The sequence below is a fragment of the Dermacentor silvarum genome, chromosome 8, assembly GCF_013339745.2.
Source record: "Dermacentor silvarum isolate Dsil-2018 chromosome 8, BIME_Dsil_1.4, whole genome shotgun sequence".
Classification (NCBI taxonomy): Eukaryota; Metazoa; Arthropoda; class Arachnida; order Ixodida; family Ixodidae; genus Dermacentor; species Dermacentor silvarum.
This window is the reverse complement of record NC_051161.1, coordinates 83,262,963-83,287,483: the sequence shown is the minus strand read 5'-3', so window position 1 is coordinate 83,287,483 and position 24,521 is coordinate 83,262,963. Positions and strand designations below refer to the sequence as shown.

General features: G+C 47.0%; 1 protein-coding gene, 1 long non-coding RNA gene and 1 pseudogene across 2 annotated transcripts in view; 1 reads left to right on the top strand and 2 right to left on the bottom strand.

Moving 5' to 3' along the window:
• LOC125947796 (uncharacterized) overlaps positions 1 to 24,521 on the bottom strand; it is a 290,580-nt gene that overhangs the window by 80,687 nt on the left and 185,372 nt on the right. The window lies entirely within an intron of this gene.
• Positions 1 to 24,521, top strand: part of LOC119461523 (sodium-coupled monocarboxylate transporter 2-like) — a 243,821-nt pseudogene that overhangs the window by 108,431 nt on the left and 110,869 nt on the right.
• Positions 8,882 to 24,521, bottom strand: part of LOC119462244 (sodium-coupled monocarboxylate transporter 1) — a 60,029-nt gene continuing 44,389 nt past the window's right edge. The window contains exons 13-17 of the mRNA XM_049673147.1: positions 23,673 to 23,759; positions 20,034 to 20,200; positions 17,919 to 18,016; positions 11,434 to 11,552; positions 8,882 to 10,125 (exon numbers count right to left, since the gene is read on the bottom strand). Of these exons, the coding sequence (XP_049529104.1) occupies positions 10,075 to 10,125; positions 11,434 to 11,552; positions 17,919 to 18,016; positions 20,034 to 20,200; positions 23,673 to 23,759 (522 nt within the window). The 3' untranslated portion in view covers positions 8,882 to 10,074. The remainder of the gene's footprint in view (positions 10,126 to 11,433; positions 11,553 to 17,918; positions 18,017 to 20,033; positions 20,201 to 23,672; positions 23,760 to 24,521) is intronic.

Below are 24,521 nucleotides of genomic sequence, written 5' to 3'. Positions count from 1 at the left end.
AAAATTTACCGACGATTACAATACTGCCTAACGCGAAATTTGAGCGCAGCTCTATACGTGTTTTCATTTCGCGATATATTGGCTGGCGCGGACAATCTGTATCGCGCGACACGTTGCACACGGAGCGAAGTGTGGCGCGACTGCCTCGCGAATCGGCAGACTGCGAGAGGCAGCGCGTGGGTGACGCGTGGGCGTGATTCACAGCAGCCGCCGTAGACAGACCTCCACTCATGCAGCGCTTTGTTTCCATATATGGTATCGGTGGACGCGCTCGCCGCGTGCCTTATCGGTGGCGTCATCGGTGAACAGACGACGCGCACTACTCTGACGCCATCTCGTAGCAATCGTCACCGCAGAGCCCATGTTGCGCGGCACTGCGCTTTTCTTCTCACGCTTTCGCCATACCCCCCTCCTCCGCCTTCTGCCTCATGGTTTCGCAGCACCCTCCTCCTCCACTTTACTCTTCGCGCTCTCTTCGCTAGCGCCGTCTTTCATCCCCCGCTGCTTTCCTCGTTCGCTCTTTCATCATTCGCTTTCCTCGTTCGCTCGGTTACGCCGAGGACGCCGACGCTCAAGCTAGGAACGGGCGCCTAAAGCTGTGCTCTAAAAACACGTGAAGTCGTGGTAAAAAAAACAGAAGCTATTGAGGGACTTGTGTGCCGCAAACAGATGTAAACGGACCAGTGGCACGAAAACCATCCCGGTTGTAGCGTAAAAGATAAAACTGCTACACGACTAGACTGCTAAACCCATTAAATGACAGACTACAAGCAATACACACAGGTTGTCATCCAGACTTCCACCGCGAAATCAAAAATGACTTAGATTATTCATTTTATTTCGGTGTATCTGCATTCCATAGAAAACTTTGCCGTTTTTCTACGTCTGATAATTTGAGATACTTTGTTTAGCAAATGGAGAACAGTAGCAAGACTTTAACAGCCGGCTGTTACAAAATATTTTATTAGTTTCAAATATTTGGAAGTACCGAAAAATTTATTTTTGAGTACGAATCCAAATTAGTCTGTAATATTCCATTCTTATTCGAAACTTCGTATATTCGCCCATCTCTATAAAATATGCTTCGTACTACAGCAAGCCAAACCCTTGATCTTAACGATGTGATTGCAGCGACACCATGTATAGTGTGTCAAGTGTGTCACCCAAGTTCCTGATGTCTGGAACTCTTTATTGCGATACCAATTATATGGACAATTCAAGCGGATTTTTCCGTCGGCGTCGCCTTCGCCGTGAGGTTCTGTATAAAGTACAAGGGCGATAAAATCGTCTCCGCGCGCCGTATGTGCGAGTGAAAGCGCGCGGGGGGACGCGCGCTATCACAGAGAGTGAACGTACGGCGGAGAGCAAACGCGACTTCCGTCGCCCGAAAGGCCGGGGGGGGGGGGGGTATGAGAGGGCGGGAAGGGGGGGGGGCGACGCTGTGCTGCGGAACCAAATGCGTATCTTGCAAGCGGGCGCAAGAGGAACTGGCGGCGCAATCTCCCACGCGAAAGGCGGAAAACGGGAAGGCAGGGCAGGAGGGTGGGAGGGAGGGGGGGGGGGCTTCTACTTTGCCAACATATGCGTTCTTATGCTTTGCGCCGGTACGGGCTGCCGGTGTTGTCGCGCGCACCGTATCTTACAAGCGATCTCCACACGGCTCTGACTTTTGTATGCGCCGTGTATTCGCCCCTCAGTTTCCGTTGAAGCGATAGACCGCACGAACCTTCGCTCGCTGCGGCGGCTGCGCTTGCTGCCAGTTGTTGACAGTGGTTGTCTGCGGTCATCGAGTGTGATCTATTAATTTTTGCTTGTGCGCGCTTACACCACGCTTGTTAATTCAGTTAGTAAGCGAATGTGCCCAAGTTAATGCAGCCGATAAAAGTTCTTTCTCTACTCCGATAGTTCTCTACTAATTTGCTATCGCAATTGATGCTTCGCCTTTCGGGCGAAGCTGCGCCATTTTGTCACACACCTATGCCTTCTAACATGCGCCACTTTCAGCGGCCTGGGCCGGTATTTTGTAGCGATGCCTTTCCGATGCTAATACCTTTTCGCGCTTGGTCATTGGTCAGAGCAACGGTCCGCTCACGCTATCAACGGGATCAGCCAGCCGTGAGCGGTAGAAGATAAGACTAGTATAGAATAAAGCATAACGTATCGCTACAAAATACCGGCCCTGCTTACCCTATGGACGATTTCCCGCACGTGAAAGGGATCTTGTAGACAACATTGTCAACGCATTCCATTAACCTATTTTAGTACTTTATTTCACGCACATTTTTATCTGCTTTATTTTTTTCTATGGCGGCCATTCATTTATTTTAACGCGATAGTGTTAAAGGCCCCGTGTCGTAGAAAATCCGGTGTAGGCGTGGATGTCGGCGTCCGTGGCGAAAAAAATCATCCCAACAACCCCGACCGCGCAGGCGTGGCGCAAGGTGTTAGCGAAGAAGAAAATCATCCCGAACCACTCCGGTCACGTGGTGCCCTCCACGTGGTGCAGGGTTTTGGTGAACAAAAATTGAATTTCTCACAGTGAAATCCGTCAGAAAAATGGTAAGTACGACTTAACCACAACCTACAGATATGGTGGCGTCTGACTGTTATTTGAACGTACGAGAAAACATAATTCTGTTGCGAGGAAACTCAAACACAAACCCTTTTTCCAGCATTTATACCATCCGAACCCGGTGCGCTCAGGTAATATATTTGCGAAAATGCTATCCAGATGGCGCTCGCATCCTCGGCAGGTCAAATGGGGACTTCGCCTGTGTAATGCGTTTTGGACAGGCGCGCGCGTCGGGGCAATAACAAATAATTAATAAAATAATAAAAAAGTGCTAGGGCCTTGACATTTTAATATAAGACGACTTATATTGCCTCTGAAGAACGTCTTCCCAGCAATGCATTTCTGTTTAAATGTGAAGCCGACGTTAAGGGGATCGGTGTAAGCTTGGTCAGTGCCTCCTCTATTTTTTCAATGCCAGTGCAATCGCCCGCTCCGCAATAGGAGCCGCTGGTCCACCTTAGTTCAGTGAGTTGCCGCGATGTGACGCTACCCTGAGGTGCCGGCACGACTGCTTGCGTCATGCGTGCGTCTGAGCCACTGAGCGCGCGCCGCTGCCGTTCCGCAGGAGATGCGGTACACGCTTCACGCGTCTGTGTGGATTACTTCCTCCGACTTCCGTCGTGAGGGGCCACCCAGAGGGTACTCTCCCCCCCAACCGTAAAGCAGGCGCGAGCGCTAGCCGACGAGAGAGAGTAAGAAAGGGTAATCGGAGAGGGTGGTGAACCGTTGGATCGGCCGCATCTGGCTGGCATTGAAAAAAATAGGAGAAGGCGCTGGCTTGTCCTTTGTCAGCTGGCTTTCCCACGTTCTGTGTTGCAGTGAATGAAGCCTACTTGCCGGATGCGAACGATGCGATGCAAACGGGTCCCGATGACGCTATCACGTTCTACTCTTAAAGGCGAAGCTTAAGCGTCCTTCATTTTTTGCATTGACCTTTCATCTTTAAAGGAGCTGAAAATATCGACTTGCATTGTACTTTTCGCCAATCTTTTTAGGGTCATGGGAAATATTGTGTAAAAAGCGGATTACGTTTACCTTCCTGTTATGCTTTAAATCCTTTTTTAGCTGCCTTCTTTTTGCTACTTAAGCCAATGAAAACTTTTTGAGCAATAGACGTTTTCAAGAGGGCTGAATTACCTGCCGCCACATTACCTGCCGCTGGTCAAAACGATTTTCTACATTCGCCGCCATGTCCGTGAGCTGTAGTGACTAACACTCCAGGGTCAGGTGGCATATCTCGTACACATGCACAAATACCCGAGAAGTTGGAACCCGCCGTGTTTGCTTATTGACTATGGTTTTGGGCTGCTAAGCAAGAGGTCTCAGTATCAAATCTTGGTCACGGCGGCCTAATTTCGATGGGGGCGAAATGCGAAAACACCCGTGTACTCAGATTTAGGCGCACGTTAAAGAACACCAGGTGGCCGGAAATATTCCAGAGTCCCCCACTACGGTGTGCCTCATAATAAGATGGTTGTTTTGGCACGTAAAACCCCATAATTTAATTTTTCAAGCAAGTGGACGTGGGAACAGCCCTTGCCGTAGCTGAATTGGTTTAGAGCATCGCATGTATAATGTGGAACATGTGGGTTTGGCTCCAACCAATGGCGCGTTGTCTCTTCGTCCATTTTAGTTCTCCTTTGCCGTATGATTTCTACATTTCAATTAAATCTGCAGGTTATTTTCCCAGTGATTTCTTCGCTTCATTGCGTATTGGCTTAATGCGGTTGCGTCAAGAAAAAATAAAAATGAAATAGAGCCCCTCGGTTCCCCTTCTTCTCGTCCATAAACTTAGTAGCATTTTGTTCTTTTTTTTTTTACACCGTAACTGTTTAAACTTCCAGCCAGCCTCGGGGAGCACCGCAATTGGGAGCGTAAAATGTGGCGCCTACCCGAAATTGTAGTGCGTACGGGATAATTAATGGTGGCTACCCTGAGCTGTGGTCGGGCGGGAGCACGTCCACTGCTCAGGGTAGGCACCGCAACAGCAGGTGTGAGCTGCTACGCACTAATTTCCCCTAGAATTTATCGCTGCGCGATTGTTCGCAGAGATGTCGTACTCTTTCAGGTCTTGTCAGCAGCGATTAATTAGAATTGCCACCAACTCATTCGTACGTACGTCTTGCACCATGCCAAGCAGGCAGTAGGTGATAAAGATAAAGGCCGTAGTCACGAAGCCAGGAACTTTGCCGCCGCCTGCTCTTGAACCAACAAGGAAATGTGATTTTGCTTTATCTTATTGCACCATAGAGACGAGCTGTTTTACTCGTGGCCGTGACTTCTTTTTTTTTTCTCCACTGCGGCAAGTTGCGACATGTCCTTGCACTGATTAGGTTTGATACGCTGCTGGCTTAATTTAACTTGAGGCGCTTTCGTTAAACCAAGACATATATACACACATCACTAATGCCTGCACAAGGTCGTGAAGGGTTGGTTGAGTGGTTGCTACTCAATGAAACATTAGTAAATACATATACAGTGAGACATGTGTATACAGGGTGTCCCAACTCTCATGCATCAAAATTTAAAAATATGCAAATGCCACGTAGCTGGATAGGACCAAGCTAATGGTGTTTGCCGTCGCTTGGAGAAACTCAGATTGTTTTTTGCCCTCCGCCTAATTACATCATTGGCCTTAAGTAATTAATCAACTTCTCAAATATTATAAGTCAATGAAAAGTGTTAATGACAGAATTGTAGAGCAACATGAAAAACTCCCGATACAGCTTTCTGTTGCTCAATACATGCTACATAAAAGTTTTTTTTCCGAGCGTGAAAGAAGCCCGCGAATACACGCAACATTGCTGCGCGCCTGGCCGCCTTAGGCATCTGGGAAATTTAGCTGATAACGGCGGAATGACACATTTTTTTTTTTCAAAGCCGAAGCATTAGAAGGAAGAATGGGAGAAGGGAGAGAAAGAAATAATTACAACCGAGAGCAGGCATAATATTCTTTATCCATGGCTGTTTTGAACGTGACGTCAGTGATCAAAGTGATGGAGACAGACAGGTGGTTCCATTCAGTGCTAGTTATCGGGATTAAAGAATTAGCATATAGGTTGGTGCAGCTGCAAGGCACACCAACTTTGAACACGTGGTCATTGCGGGCTGAGATGTATGTTGGTGGGCGGGAAACCGTGTATCGGAGAGTTGGGTTGAAATCGTATGTTCTATGAAACAAAGAAAAGGCGGGATATTTTTCGGCGCAGTGGTAGATTAGGTAGGTCGAGACTTTTTTCGTTTGGCTAACACTAGAAGTACGGCAATAATTAGAGTAAATAAAGCGAACAGAACGATCTTGTAGTGCTTCAATGTTATTTATCAATGAAATGATTTGCGGGTCCTATACTGACGACGCATACTCAAGTTTAGGTCGTACTAAGGTATTGTAGAGAAGGACTTTCAAGTTAGTTGGAGCCAGAGAAAAGCTGCGGCTAGGATACCCCAGTGCAGGGTTAGCATTTTAAAGAATCTTTTCAACATGTGTTTGCCAAGAACGTTTTCCAGAAAAGTTCTAACGCTTGCTTAAAGGTAACTACAGCGATTTTGCGATGTCTACTGACCTTAATAAAATTTTGAATGTACGTACGTTCCCTTTTGCACCCTGATTATCTGTACCAAACGATTTGGCTGCAAGTCATTTAGTTTTCCAGAAAAGTAATCTTAAAAGATTGTTTGCGTGTTCCCGACTGTGTCCACGAATGTATCACCTTTTACTGGCCACGCTGTGTTTGTGACGTCAGAGACTACACCGTCAGTTCGTGCAGAAACGACTAAGCTGGCTTCTTTTTCTGCGAGACCACTGTCCAAAATCATCGCTTTGACGGGCGTGATAACCGGTGCTTCTCTTCGTCTTGCCGGAGCACAATGCGTTGAGCTTGGGCACGTCAGCTGCCTCGCGCGGCGGCGGCGGCGGGTCAAAAGAAAACGGCGATCCTTCAATGCTCATACTGTTGCTGAAATCATCGTTGAAATCGCCGCTGTCTAGTTCGAAAGAGCTGTAAAGTTCTCCGTGTAGTCGGGAGACATCATCAGCGTCGCTTTTTTTTTTTTGGAGATAGCGCCACGTGTACTGTGTCTTTAGTGCGCGTTCTGCGTACGGTAGTGTAGGATCTGAAGTGATCGACTCATCATGACGTCACACGAAGCAGCTGCCCGTTTCGGTTTCAATATCGTTTATTGGTTATATATAATTATTGATGAGTTTCTAAGCAAATTGAACCACCCTACCGGTGACAGGACTGTCAATGCCATTTGAAAATGACAATATCCTAATATGGCAAAGAAACGCCGCAGTTGCCCTTTAAAGATTTTTTTACAAACGCTGTATTTGATGTATTAGAATTCGGACACAGGATTAACATAGTAATCACCACCATTTTTTAATTCTTTTTTTATCTTGGTGGCATGTGTAGTTATGCAAGGGCAAAGTGCTCATCTTACCGCCCCTGGTTATGTACACTCCCAGAACTTCGGAGTGCTTCTATACACATTTTATTGCAAATGCACAATTCACGCACATGCTTTAAAGGGGCCCTGTACCACCCCTCGGGCTTGGCGAAATAACATAGTGCGCAGGTAGCATACGCTGCTGTGAAGATGTCAGCCAAGTTTTGCTGTCGTACGCGGTGCATTGTCCTCGCAAGCAGAGCGCGACGTTTCAAACGCTCTCTTAACAAAAGAAGCCGCGATCCTCACTCTTTTCTGTAAGCTTTATTTCCTAATAAAGTGGATTTCCATACGCAGCTGCTATTGGTAGCTGAGGTTGGCTACGTAGCGTAGATACCGCGGCCGCCGCAGGGTGCCGCCACGAGTCCACTGGCTAAGCGCACTGCGGCTCGCTGAGGACAACCGCGTTTGTCTTACGTTTAGCGCCTCGTAGGCACCAACATCGGAAGTCATGGCGTCTACGTTAAGATCCAAAATAAAATTTGAACTGCGCGCCACGGTGACATTTAGATGGCGGGGCATTGTGGCCACGCTCCACTTCGCCGTAGCCTTCGCAGTGCAAGGCACTGAAGAAGGAACGGGAGCACAGAGGAGGCCGTCTTTGATTGCCAATAACTCCGCTTCTGCTAAACGCATTGAAGTACTTTTTGCGGCAAAGTATTTCTGAAATAGCCTGTTCTTACTTCGAATGCCTTTCTCCACTTGGATAAAAAGTGGTTCAGGGCCCCTTTAAACCTTGCGAACACATTGCTTCAACTGTGCCCTTCACTTTCTCTAAATGTAAAAAGGTGTCTTATGTAGTTCACCGACGACACAGGCGAAACCAAACTACGAATCCCTTTTGACGCATGAACATAGAGAAATAAACGGGAGTTTAGCAGTTGTTTTCAAGACGTAAAGATAATCCTGGAACGTGGAAGTTTCAGAAAGCATTAGACTTGACCTTTCCTGACCTTCTTGGTAGATATCCTGACCCCTCCTTAAAAAAACGTATCATCCCAACTAGACGGGATTCCGTCACACATGCACTCGACTTAACCTTCCTCCCATGTTAGTTGAATATGAAGTTGGTGCCTTGTACAGTTTCTTAAGGACTCTGCAAAATATTACGCATAACGGCAGTATGACACCTTGAAACAATCCATTCAGATTTTTTTTGCAAGCACAGTGCTTGATATACGTGCATGTAACTGCGCACCGATATTCGCCCTCAATATCCCCCCATTTTCACTAAATGTGACCCTGGTGGCACTTGTGGTTATGCCAGGGCTGCATGAAACATTTTAAGCCGCTCATAAAAATTTATTATATGCTTATAGGAGCTCCTAAATACGTAATTTACTGTACAGGCTGTAATTAATCCGAAAACGTTGAATTTCTCCTGTGCACAACCGACAACGTGCGCCTTATTTTCCTCAAATGAGATTTCTGTGTAACATGGAGTTCTCTCGAGACACTCAGAAACATAGCGTAAAATAATGATATAACGCTTTGGAACACTTGCTCAGAATTGTTTTACAAATGCTGTATTCAATTCACATGCATTTAACTTCCTGCATACATTTGCCATAGCGTTCTCCCAGTTTTCGTTAAATGTGATCTTGGTGGAAGTAAAATACGCTGGTAGCGCTCCGGATGACTTGCATGCGTAATTAATTACGTGTTTATTCAACGCTAGTGATGTGGATGCAAAGCGACGTTGCTGAAGTATCTGATCAGGAACTTTGGTCCACGACCTAATAGGTCTGTTAGTGAAAAAAAAAAAAAAAAACGTCATATTTTTTTGTTCTGGTATTTTCAACAATGTAGAAGTCGATCTTATTGAATGCGGTTTATCTTGCTGCATTACTTTATTGTGGGGCAGTAAGCAATGTCGTATAGCATTTTATGAACCTTGGTGAGCACACAATACATAATACATGCCTTGATTGGCTGAATGCTTAAAATGTAAGCAGGCAAACTTCACAGAACCTTGCCTGCGCAGAAAACGAATTGCAGGTAAGGCAGTGTTTTGTGCAACTTTTATTGAACTAGTCTTGAGCTGCAGGAGAGGCCATAGACTGCAACGGGATATGTGAGGTGGGAATTAATAAAGGAGTGGTAGAACGTTAAAAGAGTGCGTAGAAGAAATACTTGTCTTCCTTTGCATGAAATTGGCATCTGATTGTACATATTAAAGGCTATTTAATGCACGTGTGTGTGCAATGACGACTAACTGTCTATAGATAAGCACCAAGAAATTTCGTGTCATTCACTCTCTGAAATAATGAGCCAATAATTTTGTGTTTGTGTTCGCCAAGCTGTTATTGCAATTCTTGTACTATAAGCGCTCATTTGTTATCTTTTTCTTTTTTTTTCGCTGAACACGTGTCTTGTGACGAACGTGCGGGGACGTACGTTGTTGCCCGGTAATGTATACCTTTTAGGAGTTAGCCCTGCTTGTACGTTCTGTTTCTTTTCTGTGTCCTTGTGCTGATCGTAATTACACTGAACGCTTTCGCGATGATCAACAAGTCTAAAATCCCAACCTTCATCAGCTGCATATCGCGTTTGAGGTAGTTCTTAATTCCTAACGCAAGCACATAACCTTGCTTTCTTTTTGTTTATTTCGCCTGACATTGATCGAAAAGCGAAGAAAAGTCCGCGAGGTCAACCAGGCACGCGCCCGGTTTACTACCCTTTAAGCAGTGAGTTAGAGGATAAAAAGAAAGAAAGAAAGAAAGAACGAGAGAGAGAGAAAGAATCGAGAACACTGAGGCTGTCACTTCTTCTGGAGATGCACATTGAAACTAGAGTCACTAACTGAGGTCTTTCAGGAACTGCAGTGATGCACGTGTGACGCTTTCTGCGCGTGTGAGGCACGTGAACCCGGTCCAAGTGCTTCTTTCGCTGTGAATCATCTTGAATCCAGGTGATCTAACGTGGTGTGCAGTAGAAGGTTGCGTTGATCGTCATATGCGGGTACATATGCAGAGATGTTCGATGGACTCTACGCCGACAGCAACACCGTGCAAGCAACCGGGCCACGAAACCGACGCACTCAGGATTCCCTGTTATTGATCATCTGGACTTAGCCAATTGAGTTCTGTCGGTGAAACTCCGTTCTGTAGAAGGAAACAGAAAGATAAAAGTGAATGTCATGTGTTCCAAACATCTTTCATAAATTTAGTAGAATTTCTGGGACACGCTATAACGAGCGGAGTACTAGACAGGCGTACGGTGTGAAAGACAGAACTCGATTCAGTATTCAAGGAACATTTATGCAGAAGTACAACTTAGAACCGTGCTTATTGACAGCAGTTAAACAGTTATCACATTAGCAATCTTGCTCCGAAGTGTTGTTTGATTCCAAAGCGAAGAAAAGTACGGTTGTCGAAATGGAATGCCGACAAGGCGTTTTTATTCACATTAGTACCACGTGTATGTGGCCGGTTAAGCGTGAAAAATATTTTTGACGAGTGCTTCTCCAGTGTCCCCATACTTGTTTGATTTACTAGACGCCATCTTTATGTTCTTTTGACATTTATCTTTCATTTTGTAGCTATAAATGTATTGTCGTCTCTTCGTGTTACCTTGTCATTGACAGCATTGAATACTGGGAGCTTGCAAAATATTTACTAGAGCTCAAAGAGCGCGAAACATAATATGAAACAAATGGGTCTGCTTTCTATTTCGAAGAATACAAAAAAAAAAAACGTTAATGCAAGAACTTCGAAATTCATAACTTGCCTAAAACAAATGTTAAAATTAAACAGCATTAGCATTAAAACACAAGTAGACGGGCCTATCACGCGCACTTTGTGTCCTGTTTTTACTTTGATCACGTGAGTGCAGGATAGGATAGGATAGGATAGGAATAAAATTTATTTGTCCAACGGTTATGGGTGTTGGTACCCGGGGCTAGGCTGCCAGGATTCCATCGCCGGTGAAAAATCTTTCGAGATTCTCAGCAATGGCCCTGGCCTGCAGGAAGGCCCATTCCAGGGCGTAATGGGGACCAAGATTGAAGTTTTTACGCATTTGCAACGTTTCTTTTTTTTCCGAAAATAGGTACATTTTTCTTACCATGGAATATTTTTTACTGAAGAATAGCCTAGAATGATGACCGCACACTGTGCCCCTCTACCAACAATCGTGTCCTGTTTGCTTGCTCGCGTTAACTACTGCCATCGCATCAACAGTCATCCCGGTTCGAAGACTTAGCACGGTGCTCCTGCGGCGAATGTATCGCAGTCAAATGGGAGCACTGTGATTTTATTTGTCTCGACTTTTTTGTTCGCAATACGGATTCATCTGTGTGTCTTTTCTACATCTGCCGCGTCTTACGAGTGCTGAACACAAGACGCTAACTCGTAAAAGAATACACGCGAAGGCGTATGCGCTCATCAATTCTGTGGTCCACCGTGACTCACCATCATTGGCTGTGACTCCTTGAGTACTTTGTCAGTGCTCTTCCTGACGTAGTTGCTCATGTACCGCCGGACGAATGGGCAGATATACTTTGGATCCACCTCTTCCTTCTCGTTGCGTTCTGGGAGTGAGTACACATTTCTGTGAATGTTGTCATCGCCCATTTGTTCATCTATTGATACTGCGACATTTTAGCAGAATATTTTTGCACGGTGGCATATATAACACTTGTATGAACAGCCGTCTATGGGTAATAATTCGCTGCGAAAAGAAAAATAAAACAATAATTGCAGATCCTGCGCACAGGGGAAATAAGCTTGAACAAAGTTTACGACTAGGAGTATGCACTACGGCCGAGGAACTGATAGAGGCACGTCTGTCCAGCCAGCGAACAAGGTTGGCGGTCACGGAATCGGGCAGGTCCATTCTCTCATGCCTGGGGCTCTCTGCCCCGCTCAGCCACCCGCCGCCTCACCTCAAACTGTGCGATTACACCATGCCATCCGGAGCAACATCACCGTACCTCCCCCATACCTCGCAGCATGCACCCAGTGGACCACACGCAACGAAGGGAGTCCCAGACCTGGGCCAAACACAGGCAATACGGTAGTCAACCCTGCACAGCTTACACGGATGCGGCTCCTTACCGCAGACGCGCAGCCACAACTGCCACCGTAGTCGTGAACAAAGAACATCGGAGCAGCATTTCATTCCCCTGAAACAATCCCCTCCAATAAATGAATACTTGTCAGCGCAGTTTGACGACGGGACAAGACACCGACACACGGGACAAGCCGTTAGTCGGTGTCTTCTCCTGTCCCGTCTTGAAACTGCGCTTACTATTATTCATTTATTAGTACAAACCAACTAGCCCAGCAACGAATTTTGGTAATCCCCTGACTTTCTAATTACTTTCTTAACAAAACGTCCTTTTATGCATTGAAGCGCAAACGTAACCGGTACGCCAATGCATTTATCCCCAAGTTCGGGAATTAATATCTCGAAACTGGTGTCATCCCGAGAATTCGTTTCAAGTGTATCCGCCTGGCGAACTCCACTGCTCGAATTTGTAAGTTGCAATATGGGCCATTAGGTAATTAGTTAAAATTTTAATTAGTCGATTATGCAGTTACATTTTTTGTGTTAGTAACGTCCGCCTCTTCGAGTATACCAGCTCATGAAGTATAATTGTGCTATCTTCTACAGGCAACCTTTAAAAATTTTTGAAAACACCCTGATACGTCCACATGCATATCCGTCGTGATACCGTGCAAACCAGCAGCAGCCGGCAGCCAGCAGCCACGCCAAATCGGGAAGTTAGAAAAAAAAAGGGCTACGACAATACTTTGCTTTAGAAGCCGTTAAAAATAACAACAGCCAGAGTTAATTCATTCAATAGTGGAGTTGAACGTACCAAATCATTATCGTGGCTATATATGAGATACGCTGAACAGCGGTGGGCTGAGGATTAGTTACGACCTGAATCTGAGTCTGCGTATACACGGGCGTTTTTTGCGTCCCGTCTCCATGGAAATGCGGTCGCTGCGTCCGGGCACTGAACCCGAGACCTAGTGCTCAACAGTAGAGCACCTTAGAGCAACAACAACACCGAAAACTCGTGAAATAGTCATAGGACGGGAATAAGCGATTCACGTCCACTATAACAATATAAAGAAACCGATTTGTCGTGCACACCAACCCACCGTGATGGCTTTAATGGCTATGACGCCCTGCTACCGAGCGCGAGGTCACGGTTTCGATCACTGACCACGGCGGAATTATTCCGATGGAGCTGGGATGCAGTAATAATAATAATGATAATAATAATAATAATAATAATAATAATAATAATAATAATAATAATAATAATAATAATAATAATAATAATAATAATATAATAATAATTAAAGCTCCTGTATTTATATTATTAGACACGCTAAAGATTTCATGCTGTCAAAATTACCCAGAACAACGCAAAAAGTCACGACGCAGAGACGACGAACGCTCCGGGAGCTAACAGAGTACACTTTTGCCTCTGAACAAAAATGAGCAAGCGCATGTACCTGCGCGGTGCCGTGTTCGTGAGTGCTCGCCAATATTTGCCGACGTGTGTACGCTGTCCAAAGAAAGAGATCAGAATAGGAGTGTGACAGTCGAATCGACCCACTTTGCACGTAAAGCTGCTGAATGCATTCAGCATCATCATCAGCCTATATTTATGTCCACTGCATGACGAAGGCCTCTCCCTGCGATCTCCAATTACTTCTGTCTTGCGCTATCTGATTCCAATTTCGACCTGCAAATTTCCCAATGTTATCTCCCCGTCTAGTTTTTTGGCGTCTTCGACTGCGCTTACCTTCTCTTGGTATCCATTCTGTAACTCTAATAGTCCACAGGTTATCCATCCTACGCATTACATGGTCTGCTCAGCTCCATTTTTCCCTCTTAATGTCAACTAGAATATCGGCGATCCCAGTTTGCTCTCTGATCCACACAGCTCTCTTCCTGTCTCTTAACGTTACACCTAATATTCTTCGTTCCATCGCTCTTTGTGAGGTCTTTAACTTGTTCTCGGGCTTATTTGTTAACCTCCAAGTTTCTGCCTCATATGTTAGCACCGGTAGAATGCAATGATTGTACACTTTTCTTTTCAACGACAGTGGTAAGCTCCCAGTCAGGATTTGGTAATGCCTGCCGTATGCACTCGAACCTAATTTTATTCTTCTGTAAATTTCTTTCACATGATCAGGGTCCCCTGTGATGCTGAATACATTAAGTAGACTTAAATATCACTCTCGCAGAAGCAACTGGCATATCCAGGGTAGCTCGTTGTGGGGAGAGCATACTAAGTGCTGACCAGTGCTAGTGCTTGTGCATATGTATAGGATATTGCTTTCATATCGTGTGTGCATACAAGGCATCCCAGCAAACAGTAGCGCTAGCTATTCAACGAAAAATAAAATCGACTTAAAAACACGGTGCAAGCTGTAATTGTGCAAACCTATAGTATTCAGTCGTCAGACCTGTGACGACCGAACTCCGTAGGCCTCATAACTGTATCTTGCACCGTCTCTTTGAAGCGAAGCTTGTTTATAAGGCACATATTTCGGTAGCATCCGTGTATACAAAAAAAATATAGCCCCTCCCTAATGGGGGAGGCAGCAAGGGCTGCCTCCCTCAATAAAGCCTATGGCGACACCACGGGCGTCACCTTCGTCGACGCAGCTGAATATCAAGACGGGCACCGCTTCGCCGCGGCTACCACAGTAAGCGGCTCACTCAAACATGCCTCCAGCATCGTAACCCAAAACGCCGAGACGGCCGAGGAAGTGGCCATCGCCCTGGCCACCCTTGATCCGGACTGCCATACTATTGTGAGCGATTCCCGCACGGCAATCAGCAATTACATCAAAGGTCGTATTTCAAAACAAGCGCTACGCATAATAAACCAAGCCCCTCACTCACTTGAAAAGCAAATCACTCTCGTCTGGTTCCCAGCGCACGCTGGCGACGTACATCCGCACCTCACCAACCTCAACGAGGTCGCTCACTCCGTAGCACGAGGCCTTGTCAACCGTGCCGGAGACAGCGCAGGTGCACCCGCGGAACCAGCTACAACGACCTCACGAAATTATTCTATTTCAACAGAAGAACCTTCCCCATCCCTCATCACAAGCTAAACAGAGCACAGGCAACTACCCTTCGCCTGTTACAGACAAACACGTACCCCTCACTAACACGTTACCACAGGATCTACCCGGACACCGACCCTAGTAACATTTGCAAGATCTGTAAGACTGAGGCAGCATCACTTCCCCACATGCTATGGGAATGTAAAAACCAATATCCGACAAATAATACCGTGACCCTCTCGTCGAGATGGCACGCCGCCCTGCGCAGCTCCCAACTCGACGACCAACTCTGGGCTACCCAGCAAGCCTGCGAGGCGGCGAAGAGGCAAGACCTCGATGTCCCCACGTGGGAGCCCTAGGCCCAGCCAACTAAACTGCTGGTTTAAATAAAAGTATGTTCCTCCTCCTGTAGCCCCTCCCCTGTCGAGGAAATGGGGGTAAGCGAAGCTTGTCGTGTGTTTATTCGGCGTTTCTTCGAACGAATTGCACTGACGAGTACCACGTTGTGCTCGAACCACAACCGGTCACACGCACTGCAGCTGGCACCGAAGTTCCGGTTGAGAAACTCGCATTGAAACCTGGCCGTCGCACTGGGGAAGTTGGCGCTTGCGTTGCCGAGGCGGGCACCCCCGTTGACGGGTTCCTGGAGGGCAAGACGACGCTGAGGTTTGACCTCAACATCGCGCTCCCTGAACCCGGGGTCCGCGGCTCTTCGCTAACGTTTCGCCTGGGCTTCGGCAGCCCTCACGCTAGAATCGGCACGTCGACGACTAGCACTTTCCGAAATCCATCATTCTGGATGAATTTCCATGAAATTGCTTCAAAATTAAATCTGTCCGTTGCGTAAGACAATGAATGGCTCATACCCCATTCAGCAATGGTGGTGGTGGCGGAAAACATTTATTGAAGGCTATCAACAGGAGACAGTGGGGACTGGCCTTAAGGGCCAGCTCTTTACAAATTCTGGGAGGGGCCCCGGTATGACTTCCGTCGCAGCTCGGGCCCTAGCCACGAGAGCTCTTTGGTTCTCTAGGTAGAGCAGGGCAGCGTCCCAGTTCTCTCGGGTGGGTAAGGGGAAAGAGGGATAGGCTCATACCTCCATAAACGCGGCCTCCCCATTACGACGACAAAAGAGAAGTGAAATTCTACGCTGGAATGATTAGCGGCAACGAAGCCAGCTCTGGAAGCAGACGACGACGACGACCAATGCGGGAACAGGGGCACGTGCGCAAGAACGCGTGCCGACCACCTGTGCAGATCTGAGAGCAGCTGGTTTTTAAACGAAGCTATATAGGCTCGGCGGTGGTGGTATCACGCTGAAAAGTGGGCCGATACTGGTGATTGTACAGAAAGGGTCCAAGCTCAATCGCACATACCCCTGTCATGTGGGCCGATCATGGTGATAGTGCAGAAAGGGTCCAAGCTCAATCGCACATACCCCTGTCATGTGGGCGATCCTGGTGATTGTGCAGAAAGGTTCCAAGCTCAATGGCGCATACCCCTGTTGGCTCGGGGACCTGTAACGCGCCCTTGAACTACCCTTAAAGGCAGATCGAGACATCCACCCAATTGTAGCAATCGCTACAAAGGAAACCCATACGGGTTCCTCGAAAGAAAAGCCTCGCAGTTGAAGAAAAATTCGTCCTGGTCTGGGACTCGAACCCGGGACCACTGCCTTTCCGGGGCAGCCGCTCTACCATCTGAGCTAACCAGGCGGCTAGCCGATGGAAGGGCGAAGTCGAATTTATCAACAACTCGAAGCAAAAGCAAGTGTTTTGACGTAATAGTTCAGCGGAAGCCCGCTGCACTATTGGCACCGCAGCGGTGGCCTAGAGGTAGAGCATCCACCTCGTCTGCGGGTGGCACCGAGTTCAAATCCCGGTGCCGCCAGGAACCCACCGGTATTTTCTAATGGGTCGAGATGTTCCCTGGCCTGGTGCTCGGCTCTCGAGGGGGTTGTTATCTCGAAAGAGGGCCTAATAAAGATTTCAGGAGTGGTCTCTAGACGCTTCTTGTCCAACCATAGACGGCCTTGTTGAAGAGCATCCGCCATGGCTGTGGGAGGCAAGTGCTTCCACCGGGTACCTATATACCGGTAAAATAGGTACTAGCGCGCTCCCGGCCTGGTGTTCGGCCATTATGGGACCTCAACGTTTGGAAAGGGTTGTTTGTCCTCAACCCGAAGGCTTCCCTACCTCAATAGGTGCTTGGGACGACACATGGGAAATGACCGCCATGGGAGCGGCCCAAACATCACTTTTTTTTTCTGTGCTCACGAGGGGTTCGACGGGAATTCAGGGCGCAGGCTCCTTTCCCAAGCGTATCACCTCTGAAAGAAGCCGAACGTCAGGCCGGGGCACGCTTGTGCCCATTTGAACCAGTGGGTGCCTGGCGGCGTAGAGAATCGAACCCACAACCTTCCGCAGCCGAGACCGCGAGCTGCGTGTTCCACTTGACGATCGCAGCCTAGGCAATGACCAGACGTTTGCCTAGTCAGTCAATGAGCGAAGTTAGTTCTTTCGACTGACCATCGCTAATGACCAAACAACCATTTTCTTTCGTCGTACGCCTGGACACCGCCGTCGCATACATTAACCGTTGCTCAGACGTGGCGCTTTGACAGAGGCGACAGATACTCCACCACAACAAACAGAACACCACTACAAATAAAAATGTTGAAAAAACGTAGCGCTAATTTAATGAGTGGGAACAGTCTACCCATGAAAAGAAAAGATCTTCCCAGGGCATTTTCAAAGCGAAGTGTGATGGGAACGACGTATTGCTGCACATGGTGACAGTGCTGAAAACCTGCCAGTATTTTATGCAATGCGAGGGTGGTCCTGTCTCGTACTCACCGAAGACGAGGCTTACGAGCAGCGAAACCGCCATGTGCGTCGTGAAGCCGACGGTGACGATCCAGACGAAGGAGATGTGGTAGAACCGGAATATTCCACTGCGTGTGAGCAGACAGGAAAGGTGAGATGATGATGATGATGATGATGATGATGATGATGATGATGATGATGATGATGATGATGATGTATGTGGCTTTGTTTGCGCAAGTGCCGTGGCCAAAGAGCGATGGAAAGGTGAGAAGAAAAGGACACAATCAGAAAGAAAAAAGAAGACATACGAATACACGTTAACGACGTTCTTTGTATTTGTGTCCCTCGATTTTTATTAATTACGACCACGTAAACCCAAAAGACAGTGAAGTATGGGAAATCATCGAGGTAATTAGCTGTGGTCGAACTTGAAATTTTCGAAATATTACTTGTGGCTTTGACGCTTTTAACGCGCGTTAAAGCGGTCAGCTGTCGCAGAGAAAAATAGATTGCAGCAGTTTCCAGCTTTTAAAAGTAAAGTGTGCGACAAATTGGATTGAAATCATTGCCATCACCAAGGCTTACGCTCTAAAACGTCGGCGAAATTTGTGCTCGATGCAGCGAAAAACGTCAGAGAATTGGACGTCACCCCACTTGGAGTACACTTAATGACTTTAGAGGAGTGTAGTACACCGGAGCTGCTTGGAGAACGCGCCACTGCGAATGGGAAGACGTCCATTGTTCTGGTTCATGCCTATGTGCATATTATATATACAAAATAGCAAGGAATTTAGGGCTACCATTTAAACGTTTTTAGTTTACATTTCAAGGTCGTTCTTTTTTATCCTCGTACATGTTCCCTCCGTTAACTTGTAAGCCAAAGACGGCTTCAAAGGACAACGTGGTGCCAGTGCCGACGGCTCTGACTGAAAGAAAAACGTTCGGAGGACTTGTGTGACCTTGCCAAATGAGTTGTTGCTTCCTTCGTAGCGTAGCTGCTTCCTTCGAGCAGTAGCATTAACAGTTTAACCGGCCTGTAACTAAATTACGTCCTTTAAAACGTTGCCCGCGTATGACTCGTGACGCAGGCCCTACTCAGTGCAGATTTAAACTGGGAGTCACATTTAGATATCTCGGGACATATGAGTGTAACGTGTGTATAGTGCTTGTACACAGCCGTAATTGACCCACACGCGTTAAAATTTGAGCGCGGATAAGACATACCGTGCGCCCATATACATCCAATATGATGTCGATACCACTCTCAGTACACCGAGGATAACTAGCGAAGACTCGAGCCTTATAACACCCGAAAAAAAAGTATTGTCACGTTGTAGTGTCGGTGATGAATACAGTAACAAAACTGTGAATCGGGAAAATAACCTTTTTTGTCCGAACCTGTGCATACAAGAGCGAGTGACGCTGGAATTACAACGATAGCGGCGAGCACAGTCGGCGATTGTCGAAGTCGGATCTGCGGGTCAACCGCGTCGGCTTTTATACGTGAGTCATCGAAGGTTCCAGAGTAATCGCTGGGGCCCGCGTGCCTTCCAGAAAGCACTACACAATTCGTGTCGAGCGTACGATCTGATTACTCAAAGTGCGGCGAGAACATAAACAGATAGAATCAACGATAACATTCGAGTAAGTTCCAAATCATGCAGGCGCGTCTTGCGCTTAAGCGATAACATTAAGTTAGAGAGTGCCATACAGTCCCCAGTACTCGTAAAAGGATAAATAAGTACACGTCTCAATATTCAGAGAAAGAGGATGGGGAGAGGGGGCTCTTTAATCAATCCTGAGGAGGTTTGCCTGGCGTAGCACACTACTCCTGATGGGTATGATGAAATGTACGCAGAAACATTAAACTTTCGTCACACATAGCCCCTTCCATGTTCCCCATTCCCACCAATCGGGAATGTGGTGTAAAGTGCAGCGATCCTAGGAAATTGAGCAACATTGCGAATAGCAGCCGTATAACGCTTTTGAGAGCTTGCCTTTTTCTGGCTAGATAGATAGATAGATAGATAGATAGATAGATATATAGATAGATAGATAGATAGATAGATAGATAGATAGATAGATAGATAGATAGATAGATAGATGGTCGCAACGAGCTCAACGCATCCACTGCCAGGCGCTTACCTCGGTATAGGTGGCGGGTCGTACGAGCCTGCCGTGATGGTCTGGTTGAAGTCAGCGCATCCGGCGGTGGACGTGGGCAAGTCGTCCGCCTCGCGCGGATTCACGATGGAGCCTAAGGAAAGCCACCAAGACGTGGCCAGTGCCGCCAGGATCCCCGTAATGGCACCCTGCATAATGCTTGGGCTTATGTTCGGCGCGCCGCTGTGTGCAGCTTCTGTCCATAATTCCCAAGTGTGATTTGACAGCTGCTGCAACTGAACCATGCTACGAGATAGGGCGAGAAAAGTGAAGGAACGCTCGACCGAACACATGTCCAGTTTGCTACCCTATGCAGGTAAAGAGGCTTAAAGGATGAAAAGAAAGAAAGAAAGACGAGAAAACGCCTATGGTGATGCTTCGTCCGAAAGTGCACATCGATACTGTTGTCGCTCACCAAGACCTGTCTACTTCAGGAGCTACGTCAATGCACGCATCGCTTTCTGGAATTGTGAGTCGTGTGGTCGAAACACCATGCACATTTTTTCCACGGTGAATGATTTTGAATGCACGTGATCTATTTGTTTTCCACATGGGATGAGTGACACAAATTCGCGCGGCAGTTGCGGGTGTGAGGAGTCCACCTTCTCTGCAGCTGTCCCCGCTTTGACGACCAGCGACATTTGATCCACACCATGTTATGTGACTTCTGAAAGAACTCATATGGCTCTTTTTGTAGAGCGGTTTTTACTCCACAGTAATATACAGGCTTACCACTGTCGCTGAAAAGAAAAGTGTACAATCATTGCATTCTACCGGTGCTACCATATGGGGCAGAAACTTGGAGGTTAACAAAGAAGCTCGAGAACAAGTTAAGGACCGCACAAAGGGCGATGGAACGAAAAATGTTAGACGTAACGTTAAGAGACAGGAAGAGAGCGATGTGGATCAGAGAACAAACGGGGATAGCCGATATTCTAGTTGGCATTAAGCGCAAGAAATGGAGCTGGGCAGGCCATCTAATGCGTAGGATGGATAACCGGTGGACCATTAGGGTTACAGAATGGATACCAAGAGAAGGGAAGCGCAGTCGAGGTCGGCAGAAAACCAGATGGGATGATGAAGTTAGGAAATTTGCAGGCGCAAGTTGGAATAGGCTAGCGCAAGACAGGGGTAATTGGAGATCGCAGGGAGAGGCCTTCGTCCTGCAGTGGACATAAAATATTGGCTGACGAGATGATGATGATGAATATACAGGTTGTTTCATTTTAGCTGCATCAAATTTAAAAAAAACTGCCTGTGGCAGATAGCACAATTTTAATCCTTGATCTAAACTACTCGATGAGGCGGCCATTACTTCCACGAGAAATCAAAACGCCCAATTGAATAATTAAAATAATTACGCTAATTAACGTTGTAATTAATTATTTTACGGCTCATCTTTCAATCTACGAATTATAGCCGCTGAGTTTGCAAGGCCTGTCCACTTGGAACGAATTCTCAGGACTGAACCAGTCTCGAGATATTAATTTTCAAGGTCTCCGACGAAACGCATAGGCGTTCTAGTTAACTTCTTGAGGAAAATGCTGTTTTATGCAATAAACACTCGAAACTTAATGCAAGAAAAAATAATTGTCACTCATCCAACTGTAGCACGAAGATACAAAGGAAACCCATACGGGTTTCTCGAAAGGAAAGCTTCGCATTTGAAGAAAATTTTGTCTTGGTCTGGGAATCCTGGACCCGAGCAAATCTTTCTTCAACTGCGCAGCTTTCTTTCAAGTATGAACTTTCGTTCACCTTGCGGGCTTTCGCAGAACGTATTTGCCTCTTGGATGTCATGTTGGAGATCCCCACTACGTGCCCCTTGGTGGCCAGGATTAAGGTTTACCAACCACCCTGATCTGAAAACATTAGCAGACTTTTCATCGAGCCAGGGAGAGAAGAAAATAAATTTAAAAAAGGACATGGTCGGCCTTCGGTAAAGCTCCTCTAGTCTGTCTGCTACTCTGCGTATATGGGAGAAGACGAGGAGAACACGAAGGTTGTGAGGAAAAACGATGAAGATAGGCAGGAAAATATACGTATCCTGACATTCGTGTCTGGAGGGTCCATTACCAGCCACTTCAATTACCAGGAGGTCCCATTACAGTTTTTGACCTCCTCCTGTATATTTTTTGTACTCTATTTTTTCTAATATTAATAAATCCTAATTGATTGATTCATTCAATTCACTGCCAGTATAATGCAAAAGTGTGGGTGACCTTTCCATTACTGTTGGAGATCGTTCCCACATGCAGCGCGATGCCAGCGTAGAGCTGAGAGATATCCTAGGCTGTCGGGAACCACCACCCACAGGTTGTAAGTTACGAAAGCGCTTCTGGTTTTTTTATTGCGATAGCAATTATATGGACACTCCAAAGCAGATTTCTGCCGTCGGCGTCGCCATCGCCGTCGCCGTGAGGTTCCGTATGACGTCATTTGGAGATGAAATCGTCGCCGATGATGATGATGATGATGATAAGTGGTTCTTGAGGGAAAGGGAAAGGTTGGCGCTATCTTCTGCGCCAACCTTTCCCTTTCCCTCAAGAACCACGTATCATCATCATCATCATCGAACGCTGTATGTGCGAGTGAAAGGGAGCGAGGGACGCGTGCTTTCACGGGGAGTGAACCCACGGCGGAGAACAAACGCGCGTTTTGCGCCGTGCTCCCTTAAAGGCTGCAGAAGTAGGCGTCTCTTTCCTCCTTTACAATCACCATATATGTAGAGCAAACGCGCCTTCTTCCGACGCGCGAAAGGCGGTGGGGGGGGGGGGGGGGGGGAGGGAAGGGAGGCGACGTTTAGCTGCGGCACCAAGTGCCTATTTATATCAGAGGCTCCGGCAACAGTCACCAACGCCGCACGCATTTTGTGCGAACGCGGGCAAAACGCCGACGGCGTCGAAAAGAGTGCGTGCTGCCGGTGCTGCTGCATGTCCAAGTTTATACAGCTGATAAAGCTACTATCATTACTCCGTATAGCTCTCTACAAATTTGCTACCGCAATTGATGCTTCGCCTTTCAGGTGAAACTGCGACAACTTTCACGGACGGCTAAACAAGTCTCAGGTCTGCAGGGCCTTTGCGAATTGCTTTAGCGTTATTAAGTGTTGTTTGTGCGATTGATCTGTGTACCATAATTATCACCCTGCGCCTGTAAAGTAGCACGCCAGGCGGATATCTCCAAATTCTTGTTAATTTCAGCATCTCTCTCTCTCTCTCTCTCTGGTTTATGAGTCTGCACTCGGTCCTTGGACTGAAAGCTGGGGTTTGTTGCTCACTCTGAAGCATGAAAAAAAAGAAAAAAAAGTATGCAGCCGATGCAATCGGGGGAGCTGGTTTCGAACAGACATAAAGAGAGAGAGAGGTAATTTATTAGAGGAAATACTAAGCGGTCGGCCTGGACTTGTACACTTTGGCCTGCTACTTTGCGTAGGGGGAAAGAAGACGGATCACAGCTGATGGTGTTATTGTGTCACGTGGTTATTGTATATACACATCCATTCGTCCCGGAGCAGACATAGAGGTTAACGCGAGTCGATGTGCAGTTGTAATCGTTCTAGCTTCGGAAAGACGGCACCACGATAATGGGGCTACGAATGCCTCGTACTTCCATTCTCACCTTCTTTTTGCAGCATGGAAAAAAGATGCCCAGGACGAACATGGCCAGAAGAGGACCAGACAGGGCTCCCACCAGGGACGATGCAGCCTGTGACGATGAAAATGCCGTTGAAGAGCAGGTAAAGCTTTATGGCGCCTTGGCCACGGGCCTGTTCTGCTTTTTCTGCCTTTGAGCACTTCGTACCGTGAATTCTCGAGTCTAACTATCCATCTTTTTTCCTAGCTGCGGCGGTCAAAGTGTAGCAGGATGCTCATATTCGGGCAAGTAACACATCTGAGCAGTACTTCCCTTTTCCGGCTCTACAGTCCTAAGAATAGGGAAAGGTGTGCGCTCAATTAAATTGGAGGTGGGCTTATATCCCCGAACGTCTTCTAGCTTCGCGCCGTATCGCACACCCCCTCGCGCGATACGCTGAGCCAGCCCGCATTTCAGAGCCTGGCAACGGGGAGGCTTAGTGGTGATATTAGGAGATATACATAATGAAATAAATTCTGCGGTGCTACGTGTCAAAATGACGATATGATCATGAGGGACCCTGTAGTGGGGAACTTAGGATTAACTTTTACCACCTGGGGCTCTTTCGCTTGCACCAAATGCACAGTACACGCTCGTTTTTGCATTCCACCCTTATCGGAATACGGCCTCCGTGTCCGGTATCGAAACTGTGACCTCGAGCTCAGTAGCGCAGTTCGCTATCCAATGAGCTACTACGGCGGGTAAGAGAGAGAGAATAATATATTTAAATAATGACTCGAGGCCAGCTTGCAGAAAGTGCATAAGAGTAATGGAACTAAGTGTGGCTAACCCCCATGTTCTCAAATAATCGTTTACTCGAAGCTCTTCCTCCAC